The following is a 25,943-nucleotide window of genomic DNA, read 5'->3' on the forward strand; positions in this document are numbered from 1 at the left end:
TCTGTCCCTGCGCCGTTCGGGTCGTGGATGGTAGACGGCGTCGCCAGGGCCGAGCTGGCGGGACGTCCGGCGGATCCAGCGCCGGAGCCAGCGCCAGCGGCACCGTTCCCTTTCCTGGACGGAGTGGCCGGGGCCGAGCTGGGCGGGGGAAGCACCGCCGCGCCCGCGCCGTCCGGGCCACGCGCTCCGGAAGGCGTGGCAGGCGCCGAGCTCGGCGGCGGGAGCACAGCCGTCGCCTGCGCGTGCGCGTGCGGCCTCGGCGGAGCGGAAGATGGTCTGCACGTCGTCAGAGAATGCATGAGAGAATGTCCGCTCGAGAGGGCGAGGGCGAGAAGGAGAGGGAGGAGCGGGGCCATAAGTACAGAAGGAATGGGAACGTGAGATCAACTGCGGGGTGGGTGCACCACTCGACCTTTTATGCACCCTGGGCGTAGTGGTACGGAATCTGCCAGTGTGCTGGGGGGATACAGCGCCAACGCCCGCCCGCAGCACGCGAAAGCATGGCGCGATCACAGAAACTCCCGCTAACTCTTCGATCCAAGGGGGGTTCAAAGTTCGAATCACGGATATAGGGTCGGAAAGTTTTTTTCCGACCCCCCCGGGACCCCCCCCTCCCCCCCTCCTGCCATATATAGTAATATATTCTCACGATCAGCGTCATGTGACCACTGATGCGATCAAAAAGTGGGATAAAAAATTCAATCTTTGTGAAACTTTTTTTGTAAAAAATTTATACATGTGTATGTGTATATGTGTAGGTATGTATGTACCTAGAGCCTTCCAACACACACATGGCAGGCCATATCAACACTCCAACATGTTCACCTCTCATCAATTACCTGATGCATGGGCCTCTGACAGAGTGGGCTATCCAAGTGCATGGGCCTGAAGGTATATAGATATAAGTAATGAGAGTGCTGAAGTATAGAAATTAGAAGGTATACACTATATTTTCAGTGTCTTTATACCCATATAAGGCCCAAATCTTTTATATACAAAAAGTTTTTTTTACCCCCCAGGGACCCCCCCCCCTCCCCCCTACCCCATGTGCCTGATAAGGATCTTGAACCCCCCTTGCTTCGATCATGAGATATCTTCCCGCCGCGAATCCCGCGCCGATCGAGAAGTTGGCCGGAGGGCGGGGGTGGCGAATGCGCCCACTCGTATCGTCACGGTGACCCGCCCGCGGCGCGGCCGCGTCGAGCTCGACGGAGACGCACCGCTGTCCGTTGTGGACGCAAGGCGCGATCGGCGTGACACGTCATCGTCATCGGCGGTGATGGTAGGCATCTGACGTGTCCACGCGGCACTTACGTTCTTCTTCTTCTTCTTGACCACATCAACGACCGACTCGGACGAGCGTACGATGATGACCTCCACCTCTTTCAACGCGACGTGCCTCCTTCAAGCTCAAGGCAAGCTCAAGGTGTCGTCTCGACGACGGTCCCACGGGCAGCGGGAGGCCGATGCGGCGCGGGGCCGAAGAATGTCGCGGGTGCGCAGAACGTCAAGGAGGTCTGCGTGCCTCGTCGTGGACTAAGATATTCATTTTCACGGCCTCCGCCGCTACTAGAATATGATGGCACGTGCCTTGTGCTGGTCCGTGCGGCCCGTGCCCTCTAGCGGCTCTTCCCGGTCCTGCTTCCGCTCGCCATGGACCGGCTGCCCACCGCAGCCCTTGACGGTCTGGCAAGCTATTTACCCCTCGCTAGCCTGTACTCGCTCTCTCTCGGCGCAAGCGCCTGCTCGCCGTCGCCCAGGCGCCACTTTACCGCTCCATCGACATCGACCGTGACACCACGAATGCAGCGCAGACGCTGCGCGTGCTCAAGACGCTCGGGAACCGTCCCCACCATGGTGCATTGGTGAAGCAGGTGCACGTGTGCGTGACGGTGGCTTTCGAGCACCGAATTAACCCACCCGGGCCGTCCGGCGTCCAATTCAATATCACCTCCCCTGCGTTTGCACCCGTTGTTGCGGAGGGCGACCTGGTGACCCGCGCCATCAAACACCCGGCCTCGGCGCCTCGGCCTCGGCGCCGCCTGTAATCGACGGCGGCGCGACGCTCTTCATGACCGACAGCGCGACCGCCGGCCCGCAGACCGCCGCCGGGTCCGGTGCGGGGACCGGTGCGGCACCGGGCGGGTCCGGGCGCCTCGGCTTCAACCCGGTGCTGCTCTCAGGCTTCACGGTCGTGGTCGGCGCGATGGCGGGCGCGACGATGGTGCTGTGATGTAGACCGTAGATGCGCTCTCTGTCTCGGACTGCGATCAATTACTTATCTACGCATCCAAAGTACTAGTTGAACTATCAATAACAGACACTCCGGAGTTTAGCGGGATTTTTACTCCCAAAAGTTGATTTAAAAAGTACTACTTTTTGCACAAAAATCTATATCACAGGAAACAAATGGTTTCTGCAAAGGGAACCAGTTTGTATAAAGTTTTCCCTTTGTGGAAACTATTTGAGAGCGAGGACCTCCGAGACTTATATCTGTGCTTAACACAGTTTGTCATGGAGCTCAATCCAGCTTCTGATTTTACAGCCATTTCATTTATGTATGTTTTCATCTTGGTTTTCCTATACTTGCTGAGACACTATAGGAGTAGTACAATCAATCAGCGGCTGAGAGACAGAGCTAGTTGGGCATTACAAGCTATTGAGGGAGTACTGAAGACCCAGACTGAAAGGGAATCACCAGAGAAGGAGAACTCGTACTCCGAGCCTGAGTCAGCGCCGAACCTGGCAATCTTGTCCGGTTGATCCCATCGAGAGTTTCTTCTGCTGTAAGGGCAACCCCGGAGGCCTGAGATCAAGGTCTAGCAGGGGAGGATCCAAAGCGTGAACATTGGTAAGCGAATACAAAATTAAGCTGACCTAGCAGGGGAGGATCCAAAGAGAAGAAACTCTAAGGGTCCGCCTGCTAGGTAGCGGAACTATATACTGCTTGTCCGTAGCTACCGCTGTCGGGCACAGAAGGCTTGGGCGGCGTTGCAGGCGAGGTCCCAGGGCGACCGTCGGGAGGGCGTTGACAGATCGGTGATTGTGCAGGCGAGATGGAGGGCCGGACCGGAGTCGGAACTGGAATCGGACCGCCATTCATCATCGTTTGGAACGTCGCGGGAGAGTTTGTCAGGCCGAAATACATCACCAAGGGCTCGAACAGGCCTCGGTTAGTCCGGAAAGCCGCTTTCCACTCGTCACCTTCCTTGATCCGGACGTTGTTGAAGCCCCAATGGACATCGAGTTTGGTGAAGTAACGAGCGCCTTTGAGCCGGTTGATGAGGTCGTTGATCAGCGGAAGGGGGTACCGGTTTTTGACAGTCATCGCATTGAGAGCACGGTAGTCCTGGATGAAGCGGAGTCCGCCATCCTTCTTCTTGACGAAGAAGACCGGAGACGCCATCGGAGACTTGGAGGGGCGAATCCGTCCCGTCGAGAGCCCTTCCTCGATGAACGCGTCGAGCTCGCGTTGCTCGAGGGGCGAGATGGGGTACACCTTGCAGTTGGTGGGCTTAGCATCGGGGACGAGTTCAATGGCGTGGTCCCAGGCTCTCTGCTCCGGTAGCGTGTCGAAGGACTCCTTGTTGAAGACGTCCTGGAACTCCTTAGCCCAGTCCGGGATCTCGGAGGGCGGAGGGGCAGAGTTCCTGGCAAAGGCTTCGGCCAGGCGCTGTGAGATGGTGCTACCTGCACATATCCCCTCCGAGGGACGAAACGAGGTGTAGAAGATGCGGTCACCATCTTCGAGCTGGTCATCCTCGTCGTCCGAGTCCGAGTCCGGTGTCAGATCGGGCAGGTCGGAATCGAGACCGGAGTCGGAATCGTCTCCGTCCTCAGGGCCAGAGAGGTCCATAGTGCAAACCAAGGGGAACGGGTCGGAGCGGAGACGGTTCTGGAGCAACCGGAGTCGCTGCAACTCGGTCCGTTCGACACGTTCCTCCTCGCGGCAGGTCGAGCAATTGCGGGGACACCGTGTCATCTTGACCTCTTTGGTTTCCCAATTGATCTCTGGGTTGTGTTTCCGCAACCAGGAGTACCCCAGGATGAGGTCTTGCTTGCCAAGATGGGTGACGGCCAGTTGAACTCGTTCGGCATGGCCTTTGTAGCGCAGGACCAAGTCCGCGATCTGTTTGATGGAGCCAGCGTCATTGGGGGTGCCGTCGACATTGAAGACCGGGATCGGCTGATCAAGAGTGCGGACCGGAATGCCATTCCGAGCGACATAGTTCGTGTCAATGAAGTCAGAGGTGGCACCACAGTCGACAAGCCCAGAGAGCGAGAGCTTCAATGCACTGGTGGTGGACTCGAGCTCCAACGGGAGGTGGAGGGAGTTCGCCCCAGGGGCAGCGGCAACAGTGTACTGCTTGGGCAGTTTCTTTTCCCAGGCAGTGAGGCGGTGAAGGACGATGACCGGAGTCGCAGGCGGAGTTGGAGACGGAGTCGAGGCGGGGGCAGGAGAGGGTGTGTCTTTCGTTTCGGGCGGATTGTAGGGCAAGGAACTGCATTCATCATACAAAGAGGCAAAACGATTTATAGACGTGAACGAGGGCACACCAGTCACTCGTCGCGGGGGACAAAATCCTCTCCGGCCATCGACTCCGCTGCCGTCTCCGGCAGGGCAGCTGTGTCCGTGTAGCGGGCGATCAACTCCGCTAACATCTCGTCACGGAGTTGTTGGATCACCTCATCGAGGATGTCCATAGAGCGGACATCGGCGGGGAGGGGGCAATCCCGGGCGAGATGATTTGGGTCACCGCACCTGAAGCAGGCGCGACGAGGGGCATCCTGAGCCCTGGTGTGATCCAACTCCATAGGGACGGGAGCTGGAGGCGCCGGAGCGGGGGCGCAGGCCGCGGGTGGCACGACCAGAGCCACCGGGTGGAAAGGGGCCGAAGGTGAACGGGGGGGTTTGGTCGCAAGACCAATTTTGAGGCGAGGTTGATGTTGCCAAAAAGGGCTTTGGAGTCGCCCTGGACCGGAGTCGGAGTCGGAATCGACATCTCCGGCGATGGTGTTTAGGGTCCGCCAGCATTGTTAGCAGCGGCAGCGGCAGCGGAAGCCTGGTTGGTGAGTAAAGCAAGGGCCTCAGTTAGGCTATCGATTTTCGCCTCGAGTGAGTCCAGCCGGGCGTCTGCGGAAGGAGTGACTCCGGACGGCATGACGGGTGCGGGGACCACAGGAGTAAAGGAGGAGGGGCCAAGTGGCAGGGGCGGTGACGAGGGCGGAACGGACTCGTACTCCGAGCCTGAGTCAGCGCCGAACCTGGCAATCTTGTCCGGTTGATCCCATCGAGAGTTTCTTCTGCTGTAAGGGCAACCCCGGAGGCCTGAGATCAAGGTCTAGCAGGGGAGGATCCAAAGCGTGAACATTGGTAAGCGAATACAAAATGAAGCTGACCTAGCAGGGGAGGATCCAAAGAGAAGAACCTCTAAGGGTCCACCTGCTAGGGAGCTGACTATATACTGCTTGTCCGTAGCTGCCGCTGTCGGGCACAGAAGGCTTGGGCGGCGTCGCAGGTGAGGTCCCAGGGCGACCGTCGGGAGGGCGTTGACGGATCGGTGATTGTGCAGGCGAGATGGAGGGCTGGACCGGAGTCGGAACCGGAATCGGACCGGAATCGGGCGCGTCTCCGGGCCGAAAGGGAGGTTCCCCTGACACAAAAACCCTTTTTCTTCGCCCTTTAAACCTTTTATTTTGTGACACTCTGTCACTTATACCTATAGCTACATATTATTTATTTTGATATTGTAATATTTTGTCATCTTGTTACACTCTTAGAACAAAACTTTTTTTTTTCATCACTGTCATACTACACATATTACATTGGAAAGATCACATGTGGCTTGACAGCTTGAACCTGCTGTGCTGAACTGCATAGTCTACGATAATATAACCGGTTCATTCATAATAAGTCATATTTGGCTGAGTATATACCGTACTATTACAATCAATTTGGCATATCACAGTCATACCCAATTTTCGGAAACACTGTGAACAATTTCCTATTTATTTTTATTTTTATTTTTATTTTTTTTTTAGATTTTTGGGCAACTTTTTATTCTATCAAAAGATCATCTGACCAAATTAATCCATTTAAATACATTTGATCTTAGTCATTTTTACTGTTACATGGCATAACTGTGGGGTTTTGAGTATGTATTCTCAGTGGTCATCCCCACAGAGCCCTGTATATCTGCTCAAAGCAGAACAATGACACCTGTATTCAGTTTATAGTATAATGGACTTACCCAGGATTTTTGCTTCTTGTGTATGTGACTTGAAAAATCCTTGTTGTGGCCCTGAGACAGGAGTGGCTTCATTGCTGATATGAATGGTCCTGTCTGTGGTACTGATGTCTTTTAAACTGATGTTTGCTGTCCTAGAACCATGGAAGAATGCCCGGATGTTGAGATTTGTGAGCTAGATATGAGTTAAAACATTTCTCAAGAATACTTCATTTGCAGAAATACCATTGTAATAACATATATCCGGCCAAGTGTATAGCCAACACCCATAGGAACTAGTAAAAATTGTCAGTTAGTCAATGTAGTAGATAATAAATGAAACACCATTGCTCTGCTCATTACACAGGTATGTGATCAATGCAATCACAGCTAAGATTGCAGACACTGATCCAGTTTGGATGGCCAGAATAATAAGTCTATTAATCATGCTGCTCCAACTTATTAATAACTAATCATTTTTGATAAAATAGGGGCAGACCTCTGAGTTCTTTTAACATTGCTTTTCACTTTTGCAAACTGCCAGATCAGTGCAGCTGCGATGAGTAGATCTGCTATGGCCTCAAAGGAAACCCAGAGACTATGGGAATTAGAAAATCCAAATAATCGGAGATAATTTCAAAAACAACCTACATGGCAGGAAGTTTAATTCTATCTCGAACAATATTGGATGGCAGATGAGCTATCAGGATAGCCGTGGCAAAACATGATCCAGTCTAGATTAATTATCAGAATTTGAATTTAGATCATAACATGGCACAGACAGCAATAAGAATGAGTGCAGATAAGAACAGAGCCACAAGAGTATTTTTTGTACTAAATCAGAGGATTAGTGACCTGACTTTTTTATTGAAGTAGGGGCGTACAATCGCCAATATCTAGCCACCAGGAATGCTTGCACTTGTGCAATAACAATCCAGGTTGAGAATGAAAGTAAGGGGATAGTCTGTGGGGTGTAGAGTCAGTGAGCTTGGAAAGAAGGATGCAGATACAGAATATACTGACACTGTTTTTCTGGGCAAGATACTGTGGCTCAAATGCATGGGTGACAGTGTAGAGGTAGACCTCTGCAAAGCTACTGAGCATGGCCACAGTGTCAATAAGCCAGGTGCTCAGCACCACTGTCTTGATGTACCACTTGTCTTTGGGGAAGAAATGGAAGTAATAGATGACCTGGCCAAGCTCAATACTGTAAAGCAGCTACCAGAGCATGAATGTTGGAACAAGGGATTGTGATCACTGGGAGGCCATACAGAGCTAACCCAGGTCCCAATCAACAAGGCACTGCCAGTGGGGAAGAATTATCAAGCACTCTATGCATGACACAAGAGAGGTACATACCCAGTAATGTTATCCATGGGGGGCAATGACTGGGTAGACATGCTACTGGCAGAGGATGGCGACTAGTAAAGGCGGCAGGCCGCAAGTGTCTTAAATGCCCAAACTTCAGTCGGTATATTCCCAGCGGCACCCGGCCGTGTTGTGAACCCGCATTTCCATCAGTCCGATCTCGAAAATTGACCACAACAATCAAAAGGTGGGAACATGAAGTGTGCATATTGATGATTGTAGGTCTCAAGTCCGAGCTTTCATCTGTTAAAATTTCTGATAATCAGTCATTTATTTTTGAAAACACAGATCATCCTTTTTAAATCAAGGTTCAAAAACTGTATCCATTTCATTGCTTATTTCTTACCCAACGGCGTGCCCAGCCGAGCGTGAACTCCCCTAATAGGTGAGACTCGCAGCATCGTTATCATGTGATTTTGCTCCCAACAGTGCTAGGGGTGCCTGAAAACACATAACTTCCCAAATCCCGATCTGTTGTTGGTCACCGAACAAGACAGCTGCGGGATATATTCCCATGGTGCCTTGTTGTATCTTGTTCTTGAGACGGTTCTTGAGACGCTGACGTCTCACACTGCCGAGTTAACTTCTCTCACGCCGTGTTATATATATTTGCAGGGGTGATTTGCAGCGCCTGCAGGGCAACACGAAGCCTTTCATCTTTTATGCGATAAGTAGCTACAATAGCTTTGAACAGCTACAGAAAGAATACAAGATCTACATTCACAAGCAACTAACTACACGCACAAGAAGCGTAATACTGCAGCTACTTCAGCCCCGGGCGGACCCACACCTTATTCTCGTACAGCTTGCCATCGGACTTTGCCTTCTTCCCCGTCGCCCCCTCCCCCTCCCCCGCCTGCTCGTCCCATCTGCGCTTCCCGCCAATGCGGTCCTGCAGCCGCCCCGCCGCACCGGCGAACCGCGCACACAGCGTGTCCCTTACCCGGTCGTCGTAGCGCAGAAACTGCAGCCCGAAGCACTCGACCGTCGGCCGCCCGTCGCCGAACGCGGGGTTCCGCCGGAGCTTGGCGACGTCCTCGGGCGCGTGTTGGCGCACGTGCATCGCGCGGAAGAGCGCGGGCTGCGACTGCCATCCGCTTGGATCAGCGGACCGGGAATGCAATTCGGTGGACATACGATTTCGGAGGTCGGGAGTTCCCCGCCCGGTGTATACCCCGTGACCCCACGCAGGCTGAGCACGCGGTACACGCCGGCGTAGTATAGCCGCTCGTGGTGGCTGAAGAAGAGGTCGACCTCGCGCGATGCGAGCGACGTCAAATGCGTGTGCTCGCGCCAAGCATCGCCAATATATTCGTGTGTCGGCGCGTATGCGAGGGCATGGCCTCCGCGTGGTTCATAGCCTCCTCTCGGTGGGACCCACAACATGCGGCCAGGGAGGAACAGCGGGGGCCTGCAATTCGTTAGCGACCGGCGACGACGAAGAAGACTCCGCGGGTCTACCGGCTACTGGGGAAGTCCTGCAGAGAATCTTCAGAAATTGCTGCGGAGCCATTGACCATAATAATACCTCATAGATAGTGTCAGCGGAATCGAATCGCTCCACCGCATTGGCCTCATCGAATTTGTCCATGCGGAGGTTGCTGGGAAGAGGCAGGCTGTACATGTATTGGTTCAGGATTGTTCGCTCATTGGCCGGCTTCTGATAGAGGCTATCAACGAATTTATGACCCCGCATCGAGAGCATTTACCTCAGCATTCCATCGTGTGCTGGTAGAAGGAAGCGTTCGGTTTCTGTCGAGGGTAAACGACGGTTTTGTGAGTGTTGGGGAGCTTGAATATGGCGGGGGTGGTACGGCAGGACTGGGCCAAGACACTTCTCCAGGTTCCTTCTTGTCGGACTTGGGTGCAGAGAAACGCGAAATACGGGCTTGAGACGGTTGCTGCGTCGCGTTCCGCTCCTTATAGCGGTCCTATGTCCGAATACAGGTCAGAACTCGGTCGAGATCGAGCAAAGCCACGCACCTGGTCTTCCCTCCTCCGGCTGAGATGCTCATTCGCCTCCGTCAGCATCGCGTTCTCCTCCTCAAGCCTCGAGATCGCCCTGTCCCGCTCCCGCAATGCCGACTTCAGGCGCTCGACGTCGTCCTCCGCATCCTCCAATCTCTGGCTCGCCATCGATGAGCACGGTCCCCTGAAAAACACCAGCAGCGCACCTCAACAGTGTGCTTGAGCCGTCTCTGCACCATCTCCGCGTCTTCCCGCGCCTCGTTTGCCTCCTACTCCGCGGTCCACATCAGCGCCTTCACCTGCATATACCCGCCAGCACACGCACCTTGCCGAGCGCCTGGTTCTCCTCAACGAGCAGCACAAGCGCATGCTCCGCCGCCTGGACGTCCTTCGACTTCACCTCGAGCGCCTGCACGCCGTCAGCCAGGGACTGAGAACGAGGGACGAGAAAACTCACCGACTTGAGCTCTGCATTGTCCTTCATCACGGACACGAGCAGCGCCGCCGTCTCGGGCGCGGAGGCAGAGCGGTTGGGCGGCATCGTGGAGCAGGGGGGAGCTGTTTCGTCGCGTCCCTAGGCTTGCGCTGTGAGGGAGGAGGACAAGATGCGGCGGTGACTAAGCGATGTCGTCACGCCGATCGATTTCTCAGGCTTCCATTTTCTCTGTTTTGTAAGCTGTTGTGCTCAATCCTTTCTCGAGATCCAAACAGAAGAATCATGGTAAGCATTACTGTGCACTTATAGCACTGGTTGCTGTACATATTCCTCGTTACCAGCCATATGCTGGCGGCTCCAGGTCCGACTCGGCGGACAGCTCCGATTTCCGTGAGGCCGCCCACCTCGGGTCATCCAAGCCCTGCACGTGCGCAGTGCCATGCGCCGGCTGGAGCTCAACCGCGACTGCCACACCGAGCCGGGTCTGCTCGCCGGAGCGCCGGTTCCTGCGCTTCCGCCGTCCGCGCAGGCCGTACTCCTCCTTGTCGGCGCAGACGCCGAGCTGGCGGCCGACGAAGAACACGACGAGGGAAAGAAGGATGAGGCCGATGACCGTCGCGAGGGCGACGACGGCAAAGTGCGACTCGGACCCGTCGGGCGGGTCACCATCCAAGAAGGCGGTACCGGACGGCCCGGGGGGAGGCGTGGGATCCGTCAGAGGCGCGAAATAGTAGCTGGAGGCGGTTAGAAACACGAGAAGGAGCTGCAAAGATGACGCACGCACATAAGAGTGGGAGATAGTAGCCGCCATTACAGCAGCGAGAAGCGCCCGGGCGAACGGCTCGCCGGGGCCGGTGCACGCCGGTTGGTCGACGGGCGCAGTAGAAGCCCGAGACAGCTGCCCCAGGAAGAGGGGGCGAGGAAGGGGCATTGTAGGACGGTCGCTGCACGCTATATAGCTGGGGCGAGCACCGTGGCATGCCTGCTGACTGTGCGCATGTTTCTATCCCCGCACCAGCGCTTCGTTTCGCAGCTCAGTCGCCATTCTTGCGGAGTGGGGTGGATGGGATGCTGGTTGGGGTCAGGCACCGCCCCCGGGGCAAGGACGGACGGGCACGACGTTGGCGCGGCGGCTTCGTGACGGTTTTTGGCAAGAAGCGTGTCGGCCGACGGGTCCGATCGATCGGACTTCGATAATCAATCACGAACAGGCCAAGTTGCCGATGCTACTTGGAGCGCGGAGAGCTGCCTCAAACCATCGAACTCCCTCATCTGAGATGAGGAAGAGGTAGTCATTGGCATGGATAGATGCGCTGATTTATTGACAGATTTGTGATGCGCATGCACAATCTTGATTCAAGTTCTGGGTGTACCAGAGAGCTAACGTTTTGGCGTGCCCAAATGGCGTGCACCAGCGCCAAGTGGCGTGGCGTGGCGTGGGAGTGGCGTTTGGCTGGCGATCAAAGCCAACGCCAGCCCATCAGGCGTCAACGCCATTCTGTCGGCTTGGCACGCCAGACATTTTGGCATGGGCCGCCACAGATGCTGAGTGTCGCCGACCCTCACGAGCCTCAGTGCCGCCTTGAAAGCTTCCAGTAAGGGGCCTAGTAAGTCCCAGCAACGCCTAGCAACGACCAGCGTTCACGCCGGACTTTGATCCGAGTCTTCGAGTTGTGTATGCGGGTCCCGGGTGTAGCTACTTCAGCAGCGGTGTCGCGGGCCCGGCCGGGGTGCTCCTCGCCCAAGCTCCGCCAGTTGACAAGCTCTCAGGTCACCGCTGGCAGCAAGCAGGCATGTCAGAGGTTTGAGCCCGGGGGTGGCCGTCCGTCGAAGACAGCGGCGCGGGCGAATAACGCAAGCAGAAGTTCAACGGAAATCGAACGCGGTCGCCGGGCTACTGCTTATACTTGCCACCTAGCCACCTTGCGGAGTCCGGTCGACAGGCTCCAATGCGGCCGGCCGGTCGGCGCCACTCAGAGGTGGAGGGCTGTCACGGGTTCGATGACTCGGATCTGCCTGACGGTGCGCACTGGAGCGACAGAGCACCGCCAAATGAACTCCGGAGGAGCTCCGCGGGCCCCGACCGGCGGTACTGGTGGGCCGCGCCGAGTCCAACTTGCCAAGTGGGCTGGCCGCTCTTGGGTAGCGCTACCTCGACGCCTGTCTATGACACAAGGTGTCCCACAATGGCTTCTGAGACGCCCTCTGCCTTCTGAGTGCGTACGGGGAAGCATATAGTGCCCTCGTGGCCCTCGCCGGTGGATGCCGGAGGGGCCGAAGTGCACCGGTGGACGAGCCCGAAATTGTAGTAAGCCACTCTGTGGGAAGTGCTCATAGCCAGTGGGATGCATGGTGCAATTCAATCCATGTCGACCGACGATGGGGAGAATCCTCCGCCAGTGTCCAACGCCATCCCACGCCACGCCACAGCCATCAATGGCGTGCACGCCGGCGTTTGGCGGGCGCACGCCATTCGGCCACGCCACTATGCGAGCTCTGGGGTGTACCAGTACCTTGGAGATTTGTGCTCATTAGCGAGGCGATATCCAAAAGACCGTTGAAGAATTTGTCCGATTGTCAGACAGACAAGACCTGGCGCAGCCTGAGGTGATAACCACCCCTGAATCAGATCACCGCCCATACTGATGTGGAGCCGCTGGCGCGATTCATTCATCAATCCAGATTTGAACCCTTGCATCATGATATAAATAAGCACTATATTCAACTAGGGCTGTCCCGCCTGCCTGACTACTTACCCTATCATGCCCACCGCCCTGTCGCGCACACTCTCAATCCCCAGCTACCACAGTGTGCATAGCTGGTGGTCCGACCGGAACACTATCGGCGCCACTTTCGACCTGCACGGTGTGACCAAGCCCTTTGCACGCTATCTGCAAGGAAGAGCAGTGGACCGGCTACTGAAGGACACCAATGGAAAATTCTTATCCCATGCAGATTTGTCATTATTTGCATGCTACCTCAGGTACATAGGCAATAATTTAATTAATAAGTCCTATTCAGCATTTCTTCCTTAGGTCTGCTGATGTTCCAGGAACTGCCAAAGCCAAGATTATGTATTCCCTACAGGCTAGATATGGAAATTCACAACCAAACAAAGCTGAGAAGCTGCAGATCGTAGCCTGGGCTGTCTCTGAGTGTCAAGAGGTCTTTGGTCATTTTTTTATACAGAAAGATGGGAACTTCCCATCAATCTATCGCGAGCTTGAGATCAAGACCTCACAAATTGATCTTGTACTGCCCTTTGACCAGGCACCGCTGCACACTGCAACTGTCTCCCTTCTTTTGAAAATTTCTTCAATAGGCTGCCAGCTGCCATATGAGATGTTTTTGCCAAGTCTCATGGAATTTGGAGGAAATATAGCTTGGTAAGACCAATAAAAGAAACTGAGCATCATTTATTCAGGAATACTTGCAGGCCTCGGAGAACACGGCTAATACTAGCTGTCTTGTCCATTTTTGAGCCTGGGGCAAATGCACTTGCTCATGCTCTTTATACTGTTGATGCTGCTCCACATAACATTGAAGCTGTTATATGTGACATTGTGAAGATTCTCTTCCTTACAAGCATAAAGCCAGTATGTTGTGATATATACTGTGTTTTCTGGCTGATTATTATAGATAGCATCCATGGCTCCTGAATATAATTTCCATAATCTGCAAGCAGAGTTGACCTTTGACTCACACGCTGCTATTGAAAAGCTAAAGAATGTTGTTGCAACATCATTCAGACATCAAGCAGGATCTCATGGATCCACATTGCTGGATTTGCTCTGTGCTATGCCGCCAATTCTTGCAGCTGGACCAAACTCTCACACTTGGCACCAAATTATGTATTGGCTATGTATAGAGGGAGAAATCACATGGGGATTTCCTTGGAAAAGATCAAACTATCATCAACAGGCAGTTTATAATGAGAACCGGGATTTAGAAGATACAAGGCAAGTTATATATTCCTCAAACATTGATAATGTTAACAGCCCTTCACAGTGTGGGGCAAGCAGGAAGCAAGACTCAGAGCATCCAGCTCTTGACACGGGACCACCTGAATCTGTTCAATGCTATTGCTGGGTAGATTCTAAATCATTGTATATTTGTGCCAGTTTTAACTGTAGTGCAGAGACTCGACACTTCCATCATCTACAAGGGAGTGTGCCCACCTTCAAGTACAGGTACAAGTTTCTCCAAGTCAAAAGACACTACAAAGGACTAATAAACCCACTCTCTAGAGGTGCTCAAAATATTTAGATATTTAATCTCAGACCCAGTACATGGGGTCAATTTTGATATGTAAAGGATTCTTGCAGTTGCCATTCTTTGATTTAGTGTGGAAAGTTAATGTAATCTTGATGCCAAATGTGAAGGATGGTGTGACACAACACTGCTAAATTGAATTAAAATGTTAGGGTAAGGGGTAATATTCTTTTAGATAGGAAATAAATAAATAATGTAATCTTTTGAAACTAACTTCAAACAGCAAAACCTTATTTTTATGTTACTATATAATCTATTAAGTACATAGTGACCTGTGACCATTCTGAAAATTGGAAAATATTTCCAATTTGGAATTGGATTAGGACCTAAAAATTTGGCTGTGACCTGTGACCCATTGCAATACTTCAACATACCTGTGACTGGCCGAATTGAATGAAGTAGGTCAGTATTAGCAAACATATATTACTGTAGTAATTTATTCAATTTGGCAGTCACATATCACACCGGCCCTCTAGCACTGGAATATTTTGGCATGTCACGGGCCCACAGCCCGGATACCGAATGTCAAACAACCATCAGACCATCAAAAGATTTGGCAGCCTGCTAAATAGGCTGAAAATTTGCAGCAGTCACACACATTGACAGGCACCACCGAAAATTTACTTTCGGCACTGATGTCTTTCAAATTGAAAAAATTGCTACAGTAAGTACTTTTTTTAAATACTAGTAGTATGTAGTATGTTCCTGTTATCCAAGACTTAGGAGTAGTAGTAGCTTGACTATACGCACCTCCATAGGGCATTATGGTATAGCATGTTTCCATCCTTTATACCATACATAGCCATAGCTGTATACAATATGTACTATGCTCTAAAGCAACTAAGTTATATATTTAAAAAGTTGTATCTATGGGCAAACATGTATTGTATTAAGTAAGTAGCTTTTTTTTACATTGTGGCCCCCATACATTGAATATTTGGGCCTTAGGGGTGCTAGCCCACACCACCTGACAACTGTGGGGCCAAAACAAATAATATTAATTAAAATTTTAAATCATAGTTGAAGGTCCTGTACATTATCATTGAAAAGAACAGGAAATACTAATCACACGGCAATTATACTTTCAAAAGGCTTATTTCTTAGATTACACCGGAGGCATTGCCTGTGGCATCAGGCTGCCTGATGCTTTACGGGCATCAGGCGAGCCTCAGGCAAGCTTTGGCAGATGTGACAGGTCACTGCCATGAGGCTTAGCAATATTCCGTATTTTTATTTGAGTAGCTGCTATTCATGCTGCTGTAGGAACTGAGGGCACCTGTGAGACACTATTGAAATAAAAATAATTTCCTTATTGTTAATATGATAGAAAGTAATATTTAGATCTTTATATGCCTTCAAACCCAAACAAAGCTTGATAGTGGCAAAACAAGAGGTAAGATGGCTGACTCCAATAGCTACAGTATAGCTTAAGACTGCTTGCCATACATTGCATGCTAATTATGGCTAGCCTAACCATTAGTGGAAGCAGACCATTAGTAGCCTGCCAGTCCAAATCTGGGTATCCACACATGCCCAGAGGGGGAGGCTGCAGGCTGCTTTAGGATCTCCAAGAGGTGATCTATGATTTGGACTCCCCTATGTAGCTAAATAGTGGTCAGAATAGTCAGATGGGTGTGGGATGAGAGTTAAGCAGGTTTTAAAATAAAAAAAAACATCCCCCATAGAGAAATAAACTCAATTATAGTGAGATATAAGTAAGGGTCACACAACCAAGTTGTCCTCATCCAATACTGACTGCATACTTGAATACATCTCAAGTAAGAAGGGAATTAATTGTGAATTCAGAGTTATCTTGAATCATATCTAATCAATTTACAGCCTCATGGTCACCTCATGTCACATGCCAGAAGTTTGCTCAGTGCGCGCCTGATGCCCGTTAAGCATCAGGCAGCCTGATGCCACGGTCCATGCCTCCGGTGGTAATTACTTTGCTTTCAAAATGTTTTAGTCTGACATTGCATGTGTCGGGAAGTGACAGCCGGAGACTAGTGCCACGAGGTGTGACATGCGGTGTGTGATGGAGACTAGTGCCACGAGGTGTGACATGCGGTGTGTGATGTCAAGGCAACCTCTTTCTCATCTACTCTCATCTGCCTCCGCCGCCACTTATAAAGTTATACCCCCAGTGCACTGCATCGGTTATACCCCACCAACGAACTAGCATGGCAACACTCGCGCTCTCGCCTGTCTCCGCGCTGCACCCCCACCTCCGCGCTCCCCGCCCGCCGATCCGGATCTTTGACTTTGCGTTTCCGCGCACGGACCCGCGCGCACTGGGTGGCGGGGACGGCGTACCCCACGCCTGCAGGCCGGAGCTGCTGAACAGACGGCTGAATGGCTCGCGCTGCCCGAGCCCTGTCTCCGTTGCCACCGACAGCGACAGCGAGGACGACGATGACGACTATTATGAGCGTGCCCGGCGCCGGGTGGAAGCTTATTTTGGGCCATCGATAGCGGGCCCTAGCTCAGGTGCGTCTTTGTGGCTTTCCTCCCTGACCCTGACTGATGCGATGCGATGCCAGGGACCGGGATTCCGGCGGGGCTGTATCGGGCACAGTTCCCGTTTGGCGCGGAGGGTGGCGCGGCGGAGATGCCACTCGAAGTCGGGCAATTAGTCTATGTTATCGGCCCCATGGAGCAGGACGGTGCGTCTGGGCTCTTTGTCTGCATTCGCCTACCTAATTTAGCTACTGCAACAGGCGACCCAGACGCATCTGGCCCTCGTTGGGCAATTGCGCGCCGCACCCCGGTGGTTGTGCGGCCCGATCTAGACATATGGCAGCTGCATGCGCTTGTCGACGTGCGGACCAACATCCGCATCGTGTGGGCGTTGTTATCCGGCAGTTTGGATCAAAGTGGGGGTGGCAGGGGACTCGTGCCGGAGGCGTTCCTCGTACGCATTCGCGCCGAGGGCGAACAGGTAGAAGATGCCAGAGTCAGATTGGAGGAGTATCTGGGGTCCAGTGACACGTGGACCGCGCCAGAAGAGCCGGACGATGAAAGCCCAGAGTTGGAAGCGGAGCAATAAGTAACCGGGACATAAATGCTGCCTGCGAGCACTAAAATAAAACAGACATTAAGGCATCTCTTGCCCGTCAACTTGAGAAAAGTCTGACCATGTTTCGGTGCCAGCTCCTCATAGACTGCCTCCTATTCACAGTCCACTGAAATCGGCCTTGTCGCCATGTTTAGATTGACACCGTGGAGCTCAGGCAGCTGGGGGAATGGGCAACGCCGTCACGCATCTCCCGCTGACTGCGCAAGCACACAGCCTTCGCCCCCTTCTGGCGCAGTGATGTGCGCGGTTGGCGCGCCAGAGGCGTTGTTCTAGTGGGGACTTCGCGGGCCGCATTTGCCGGGTTCTGGACTTAGGGAGCGGGGAAGGTGGTTGATGCATGAGCAGCACGTGTTTCGGGCTGTGCGCCCGAGTGCCGGCTTTTCTCCCACGATGCCTCCTCCTTGACTTTTACCACCACCCCCGCTCGTCAGCGCGCGCGGTGCCCGCCAGTGCGGCCGTGGCCCGTGACTAGGGCCTTGAACATGGATGTCGCCGGGAACCTACACGCTGTTTATGCCAAGAACTCGACTTGATTAGTACGATTTCCAATTACAAAACTTCCGCCGTCACACCCCTTGTCTTCGGCTTGCCTTCGACAACAATGTCCGCGTCCGACTTCCCTCCCGAACTCTGGCCCGCATTCTTCTCGAGTGCCCCGCTTGTCGACCTGCTTGCCGTCTCCAGCGCCAACCGGCGCTTCCGCGACCTCACCAAGCCCCTCCTCTCCCTCTCCGCTATCACAGTCCAATTCCGCCTACACCCAGTCCTCGCGAGCATCACCTTCTCGCGCACAGTTACGACCCTGCGCCTCCGGGTCTTCAACTTCTTCGGTGTCGGCGATGTCGCGTCGCTCGTCGTGTTCTTTCCGAGCCTGCAACGGCTCTACCTCCGGTTTGGTGGCGGTAAAACTGCGGTATGCCGCCTTTCGACGTCGTGTTGGTGCATGCCATCTGATGCTTTTTTTAGTATGAGCCAGAATGGCAAGCCCTGCTCGTCAGCCCCGCGTTCCCGCGGCTTGGGTTACGGCGCTTGTCGTACGACCTGCAGTCCCGCGGGACCCAACGCGTGCCGAGCGCCATGCCGCAGCTCGGCGCGCTGCGTGATGCATATTACGTGTGCTTCCCGGCGCTGCGCACACTGGCTCGGTGGCGCGGACTGCTTGGTGTCCCGGGCCGCAGGGCGGATGGAGGACCGGTTGAAGCCCGCAACGGTGGCGACACCGGCAGGGCCCGATGATGAGATCGGGATCCAAACATGGCTCGATGAGCACAGTGTATTTGCGGATGACGCGTGGGAGGAGGAGGTCGGCGCTGGTGTTGAGCGGTTTTGACAATGACTGGAAGGATGGAATCCCTTGAAGTCACAATATGTTTTGATATATGCCTATCTTGGAACCGAGACTGTGTGAACTTCAGATAGAGTTCAGGGTAGCATGCCTACAGGCTGTACTCGAGTGTCAGTCTTCTGTCACGACTCACGAATAGGCCGATACTGCTCGGGGTAGTCCGAGGACCGAGGCCCATGCGGGTAATTGATCCATGAGTTAAATGGGGAAACTACTTCATAGTCCGCAGTCACTTGTAGAACTTTCAGAATCATACGATTCATAGTTATGCGCTGTTCCGCATACCAGAACCTGAAGTGGAAGAGCATCTCTATCCCATCAGGCTAGAAGTACTTATGATATGGGAGATAGGTACAATTATAGTTGCCACTGCAAAATTCAAAGCCATTTGAAAACCAGTATGAATAAATTATCTGCTCCTTAGCAGGCTTTGTATGCTTCAGAGAAGACTTAACCCTTTGTGGTGGATTCTGAATTCATCAAGCTGAATCAACTATCATCCATATATGGTGCGACCAGAGGTAAAAGAACCCTTATGTCAGATCAGCTTCTCGCTTGGCTAGATCGGCTTCGGATTGCCAAGCCAGAATCTTGTGTTTGTGGCTATCAATCATGGAATTTGGATTATCAAGATATAAAAAAGTAGGGATATAACTAGCAAGATAAGCCTTATTGCTGCACCATGCCTACTGCTTTCGCACGCACTCTTTCAATTCCCAGCTATCATACCGTGCAAAGCTGGTGGTCAGACAGGAATACCATTGGCACAACTTTTGACCTACACAGTGTAACTAAACCATTTACACGGTATCTACAAGGCCGGGCAGTAAACCAGTTTATCAAAAGTATCAATGACAAGCCTCTGGCCCCCGCAGACCTGTCATTGCTTGCTTGCTATCTCAGGTATGTGCCAGTATATCCTTCCTTCACCTGAACCTCCATTGAATATCAGTTCCAGATCTAGTGATGTCTCAGAGACTACCAAGGCACAAATAATGTATTCTCTGGACGCCAGATACGAAAATGCAAAACCTAACAAGTCCGAGAAGCTGCAAATTGCTAACTGGGCTATTTCTGAATGTGGAGAGCTCTTTGGCTCATTTTTGGTACAGAAGGATGGGAAGTTTCCCTCAATATATCGGGAGCTCCAGCTCAAAACCTCAAAGATAGATCTTGTACTGCCCATTAACCAGGCCCCACTGTGCACTGCAACGATCTTCCTCTTGTTGAAAATGTCTTCCATTGGCTGTTATCTGTCACATGAAATATTCCTTCCAAGTCTCATGGAATTTGGCGGAAGTGTATCTTGGTAAGAGAGAAATATACTTGAGATTTATGGATTTATGGATTCTTGTAGGCCAAGAAAAACTTGTCTTGTATTGGCCATCTTGTCTATCTTTAAGCCTGGTGCAAATGCACTTGCTCAGGCCCTCCACACGGTCAATGCTGCTCCGCATAATACTGACCCATTTCCTTCAATTAGGCTGGTCACGGTCACATGGGATTTTTTGGCCGAAATATTTCGGCGGGTCACGGGTCACAGTCAAATCTTTTGGTCCCAAAGTGTCCCAATTAGGATGATTTTCAAAATTTCCGCGCCTGCGGCGCGCCGAATTTCCCAATCAGGCAATAGGTCACGCGAAATTCGGCCTGCGGCCGAATTGAACATTTCGGCCAAACGGTCACGGGTCACAGGCCCGCTGAATTGATCGAAATAGGTCAGTATTGAAGGTGTTATCAGTGAAATTATGAGAATCCTCTTTCTCACAAGCATAGATTTAATCAGCTTAACAGACAATTATCTAGTAGGCAGCAAACAGATAATCAGACTCAGAGCAATCAGGCAAAAAACTATGTTGATCTATTCAATGCTATTTTTCTGTAAGTCGGAGAATATAAATTCACCTTCATTGTCAATTCTAACCAGAGATTCAACACTTCCAACATCTACAAGAGAGTGTGCTCATCTGCAAATTAAGGTAACAGACCATATATACATTGGAATATTAGCTCTCATTACAACTATATAGGCAATAGCACAGGCAACTTTCTGGTCATTAGGAGCTCCACCCAAGTCTATCCCCTTACCCACCTCAGTCTACCCTGAACCTAGACCTCTTAGGGTTATCAACCCCCCTCAAACCCTCCACCTAAGAGGCCCCAGAAAGTGGAGCCCTTCCACTGGTTGGGATTTTGCCACTGGGGGTGGAGGGTTCCCCACCTGTCACGTCACAATACTGTGGAGGTTACCACCCTAGCTGCCCCTTTCAGGCCTTTGGTTTTGCCTGCTTTATAGCCTCTATAGTGGTAATGAGCCAGTCTAGCTAAGTGATAGACCTTATATGATCTAGTAGCTACCTAGGGCAATGAACCTGACCCTGTGCACTGCCAGTAAGAGAGCCTGATGATAGCCCCAGTATCAGCTGGTATGAGCTGATTGAATGAATAGCTTCTTCAGAAAATTAAATGCTACTATTAATAAACTTAACTGAAGCCTTACTTATAAGTAAGCAGTCTCATTACATGTGGACCTGACTCTATTCACTACCCTAGCCAGCAACAGAGCCTAATGATAGTCCTAGTATCAGCTTATTAAATACATTCGTTATTTGAAAAAAAATTAAATTCTTTATAAAAGAAAAGACTACTAATAGTCTCATTACATAATCATATACCATTATACACATGTGATTAATAACTTATATTTTATAGCATTAATATTGGATGGTCTTGCTTGTGAACTCTGTATTGTGGCTTTCATTTAGATTATTGATTGCTGACCATCAGACTGGTGTTGTTTAGAATGAACAGAAAAGAAACCAGTAGCAAAAGGAAAAAAAGTGCACCAAGTAAGAATTGAACCTAAAGCTATCAAATTGATGCCTAAAGCTTCCATGAGCCACAGCCTGACACAGCAAGATGCTTTGACAAACCGGTTCCTATCATCATCTGCCCTCCTGCCATAACAGGAAATTGAACACCTCACATGATCATTGTTGATCAGTGGAGGGTTCCATTATGCTGGCAGGAGGGCTGGTGGACAGTTCCATCACCAGGGGTGGAGGGCTGGTGGAGGTTTCCATGGTGGAGCCAGCAGGGCTGGTGGAGGCATCTCCAGAGGCATGATGGATAGTCCCACTTAGCTGAGGGAAGGGTAATGGATAGTACCACAGGGAGGAAGGCCAAGCTATGGTTTGTGCCTCCCTTCCCTTGACTTCATCCACACCCCATAGCATTCTCCACAGGTGCCCTCCCCCAGACATGGCATTCTCCACCCTGGACAGGCACACCCTGGGGTTCTATCCACCCAGCTTCCCTCAGGCCTGTGGAACAATCCTCTCCCTCCTGGCTGGGACAGTGGCTCCCTCCATGTCGCGTCGCGTCGCGTCACGGTCACAAGCTGTTTAGGTAAGACAATACATCTATGAACAGATAAGACTGTCTACTTATGGTTGGCTTAATTCCTTTTTCCAACATAATCTGCAGGCATAAACTAATCATACACAGGACAGCCATCCAGGTGGCCCAGAATCGTGTTGCGGTCACGGGACATGTCGCGTCGCGTCGCAGTCATGGGTCCCAGCAAGCAAACTTCTTCTTATCTAGACAACCCATGATCCTGTCGCGGTCACGGGATATGTCGCGTCGCGTCGCGGTCATGGGCGCAAACTTCTTTTCCTCCAGGGGGCCCACGATCATGGTATCGCGGTCACGGGACGTGTCGCGTCGCGTCGCGGTCATGGGACCTCAGTCACTCTGAACGAACACGCTTTTAGCATAGCTTATGGGAATACATTCAGGTAATAAAAAAGTCATTGTCATCTTCTTCTCCTCCAGCTTCCCCATCTTCTTCTACAACTCCCCGATCCAACAGGCTCAGAACTGGAATGAGTGCTGGATCATCTTCCGCATCTTCCTCCAAGACTCCTTCACTCCCTGAATCTGAACCTCCATCCTCGGTTTCTGCTGGAGGGAGCCTTGCTAATCGCTCTCAAGATCGCATCACTTGATGGACCCCAGTCTGGGACACCAGGTGGCACGACCAACGAGTCGAGTGAGCGCTTCCACTTCAATAATAGATCGAGAAGGAATTCACGCCGACAGAGAAGCTGATAACCCAAGGGCTCTAAGGATAATGAGGACTTGATAAAAACAAAGTTAAGTAACATACCTTCGTTACAATTAGCCAAAGCTTCTCCAAGAGCTGCCCACTCTGTAGAAAGCCACACCCTCAGGTGTCCATGCTCGCGTCTCAACCGCTCTGACTCTTCTATCGCCCGTTGCTTGCGATGGAGCGCGCGAATCCACCCCCTCAGCTCAGCGTTAATTAACGCCTCAGGAAGTTCGCCGTCCTCTGGTAAGCCACCAAGTCCAACCTCCAGCCACAATGCATCGCTGGCGTCGAGGGAGAACACGTCCGATTCGTCTAACTCAAGTGGAGCAAGGGCTTTGGGCGGTGCCTTGCCACTTTTGATGAGTCTTTCTATCTTCTTGACCGAAGTGTTGTAAGTTTTCACTAGTTTTTTCAAACCAGGCTCGCGTTTCTTAATCGCAGCAGCAGCATGCTCGTTCTTCTTTTTCTCTAATTATTGTCAACTTTTGAAGATCATCCAGGAAGAAACCTCGTACCGCTGCTGGAGCGTCGCACTGAACGCTCAATGGGGTCGAACTCCATCTTGCGAGCGCGAAACTTCTCATGCCCAGTAGAGGCATTCACGACCTCGGAGAAGTACTCCTTGTAGTGAAGCAGCTTCAGTGTTGCCGTGTCGCCAGTCCCTAGCTTGTTCTCGTTCTTCCGCTTGTTCTTCTTGACCTTGCGGGAGGGCTCTCGAGCTCGGCAAGACGCTCCTGCTGTGCTAGAGCTTGGTCCCCCGTCAATTCGGCCAGAGAGAGCTCCAGCTTTCTAATCTTGCTGCTCAGCGTTTCGATACTGCGTTCTGCGGCAAAGACAGCATTGATTGTTTGCTGCCCTTGGTTTTTGGACCGACCTGGGGATCAATGAGTACGATTGAAGCTTCATGAGCTCGGAAGACAAACGTGAAATGGGCTGGGTTTGAAATGCCACCTGTTCCTGCCATTTGGCCAGAAGCTCTGCCTCCGATAGCGGGCAGGCCTCCAGCGCCTTCTCCGCCTCTCGAAGGCTTGCCTCGCAATGAAGGGTTCGGCGTTGAAGCCAGGAGCCCAGAGATTGCAATGTTCTCTGGGTATTGTGTGCAAGTTGGAGATCCAGCACGAAGACACGTTGATTTTCCTGTAAACAGTTAGTTGATGTAATCGACCCAACAAACAAGACAGACTTACCCCACAAACGCGGAGATGAGCGATTAGGTGGCAGATCGAATTCCAGACTCGCTCGGCACATTCTCCGTTTTCCTCCCCAAACCCCACACACTTTTGGGGATGGTATATGAGCTGACATGCCCAGATGTGGGCAAACGCGTGGAAAACCGAGACGGCCCAGGCGATTCGGTCCTTGTAGCGATCCAGGAAGCCCCATTTCTCGCAAGACCGCTCGGTTAGGCAGGAGATATCGTACAGCAATCCCAGTTTGATGCTCAGCGGCAGATGTTGCATTAGCTGTTCGATGAGGAGGAAGATGTAGTATTGCTTCTCCCCAGCGCTATGCATATTGACGAGAAATAAAGGGACATCGTGGCGGCAGACGAGAGCCATAAGGCCCGTTTCAGTGAAGAAACGAGTGCTCGCCTTCTCGCGCGACTCATCAGCGGCTTTGAATGACTTTTCGCAGGCGTTGAGTGCTGACCGCGGCACCTTTAAGTTGCCTTCGTAACCATCTTCTTCATCCTCCATGCGATCGTCCATTGGTTTAGCCCGTTCCCTTTGGCTTCGGCCAGACGGCTCTCACTCCTTCGACATACGCTTCCATTGCATTAGCTGTTGCCCTGTCAATAAAGACACTATCTGGATGCCTTCTCGGGGGATCGGGACCGCTTCCGCGGGCTTGTTTGCGCCGTTTCTGGGTGAAGTTTCCGTCTATGCAGACAGCCACATCATACACTTGAGTGGCATCACGTTTAAGTCCAGCGAAACACGCTGGACATTTACTGATTAGGTAGTCGCTAGGTCTGGAGCGTGGAGGAGGGTCGGGGAATGGATTGGATGGTGGCTTTCAAGCTTCGTCCTCAGAGTCTTCTGCGTCGCGATCAAGTTCATGCCGACTACGCTTTTGGCCACAAGACGAGAATGCTACTTGTGGGTGGGGCATCTCTGGGGCCATTTCCTCTCGCTCGTCACTTGTTTGGACCAGCGCCTCCGTGTCTGCATCGTGTGCATCTCGGGGCGAGTGTACGAGCAGCAACAAGAGCATTGTCGACGTGTTTCCGCGCCATTACTACGACCTGAGTATACCATTGTAGGGCGTTGTTGAATCGAAGGCGAAGTTCCTGTGCCAGTATTAGCGTGCTCAAATCGCCAACCGAGAAGGAAACATACACCGCTAAAGAGCCTTAGCCCTCGTTCAGCCAGTGTCCCTTCAAGCGCACGGCAAAAGGCTGTGTTGTTGGGAGAAATGTGCAGAAACAGGTTTCGCACAAAGTCAAGCAGAGTGATGTCGACGGCGAGTGTTGGATTACACGGACTGCAAGCAAAGAATCCAGCTCGAAGTAGTTGCCTCGGGGCAGCCGCGTTGCTGCAGGTGCAGAGCTGGAGCGTGGTTTCGCTGATGTCTACATTGGAATTAACAATGGGTAAGGAATATACCCACGACCTTGACACAAGCGGGACAACAACAAGCAATGCAGTATCCCCCAACACCACCCAAGTCCCATCAGCAATGGCTTTGGCACTTCCCAGGGCGCTAGCATGTTGCACCGTTAAATTGTATCAGAGTCACCTTCAACACTCTCTTATTGCAGGGGCAGTGACGAACGGGGAGCGGAAAGCCGTTCAATATAGCGTAGGGATTCAGTCTTGTGTTGAATCTCCAGCAAATCTTGCACCAACTCGGGCATCATTTGCGACCAATTATAGAATTGAGCAGCACGTTTTTGAGACGCAACTCCAGGTATATCGGGTTCGGGTTCATAGGTTAGAAAATCTGGCTGTGGCAGGGCTTCAGGTGTTGCTGGTCGTGCAGTCTTGGTCGGCGAGCGTAGAGGTTTGTGAGCACGGTGCAAGACCGCAGTCCGGTCGCGGCTGCCGATGGCCATGATGCCAGATTTCTTAGGGGACTGGTTGTTGCGATGGCGAAGTGGCGAGAGCTGCTCGTGCCCGCCACCTCCGAGTTCT

At 52.1% G+C, this 25,943-nt stretch overlaps 3 protein-coding genes across 3 annotated transcripts; 2 read left to right on the top strand and 1 right to left on the bottom strand.

Moving 5' to 3' along the window:
* Window positions 1-8,358: 8,358 nt before the first annotated feature.
* Window positions 8,359-10,104, bottom strand: MIND_01153400 (uncharacterized protein; the record flags this gene model as incomplete). The annotated part of the gene is made up of 9 exons (XM_037368063.1): window positions 8,359-8,682; window positions 8,733-9,006; window positions 9,057-9,073; window positions 9,124-9,255; window positions 9,305-9,526; window positions 9,579-9,719; window positions 9,770-9,832; window positions 9,889-9,972; window positions 10,021-10,104. 9 exons carry the CDS (start codon window positions 10,102-10,104, stop codon window positions 8,359-8,361), a joined length of 1,341 nt encoding a protein of 446 aa, XP_037214989.1.
* A 6,248-nt stretch (window positions 10,105-16,352) lies between these two features.
* MIND_01153500 (uncharacterized protein) lies at window positions 16,353-17,320 on the top strand (the record flags this gene model as incomplete). Its single annotated transcript, XM_037368064.1, has 3 exons — window positions 16,353-16,761; window positions 16,815-16,937; window positions 16,992-17,320. The coding sequence occupies exons 1-3, from the start codon at window positions 16,455-16,457 to the stop codon at window positions 17,318-17,320; spliced, it is 759 nt and encodes a 252-aa protein (XP_037214990.1). The 5' UTR covers window positions 16,353-16,454.
* Window positions 17,321-17,951: 631 nt separating this feature from the next.
* Window positions 17,952-18,586, top strand: MIND_01153600 (uncharacterized protein; the record flags this gene model as incomplete). The annotated part of the gene is made up of 2 exons (XM_037368065.1): window positions 17,952-18,263; window positions 18,317-18,586. The coding sequence occupies 2 exons, from the start codon at window positions 17,952-17,954 to the stop codon at window positions 18,584-18,586; spliced, it is 582 nt and encodes a 193-aa protein (XP_037214991.1).
* Between the last annotated feature and the right edge of the window lie 7,357 nt (window positions 18,587-25,943).

Source organism: Mycena indigotica (assembly GCF_014461135.1).
Source record: "Mycena indigotica strain 171206Taipei chromosome Unknown Mind.scaff0011, whole genome shotgun sequence".
In the NCBI taxonomy this organism is placed as follows: Eukaryota; Fungi; Basidiomycota; class Agaricomycetes; order Agaricales; family Mycenaceae; genus Mycena; species Mycena indigotica.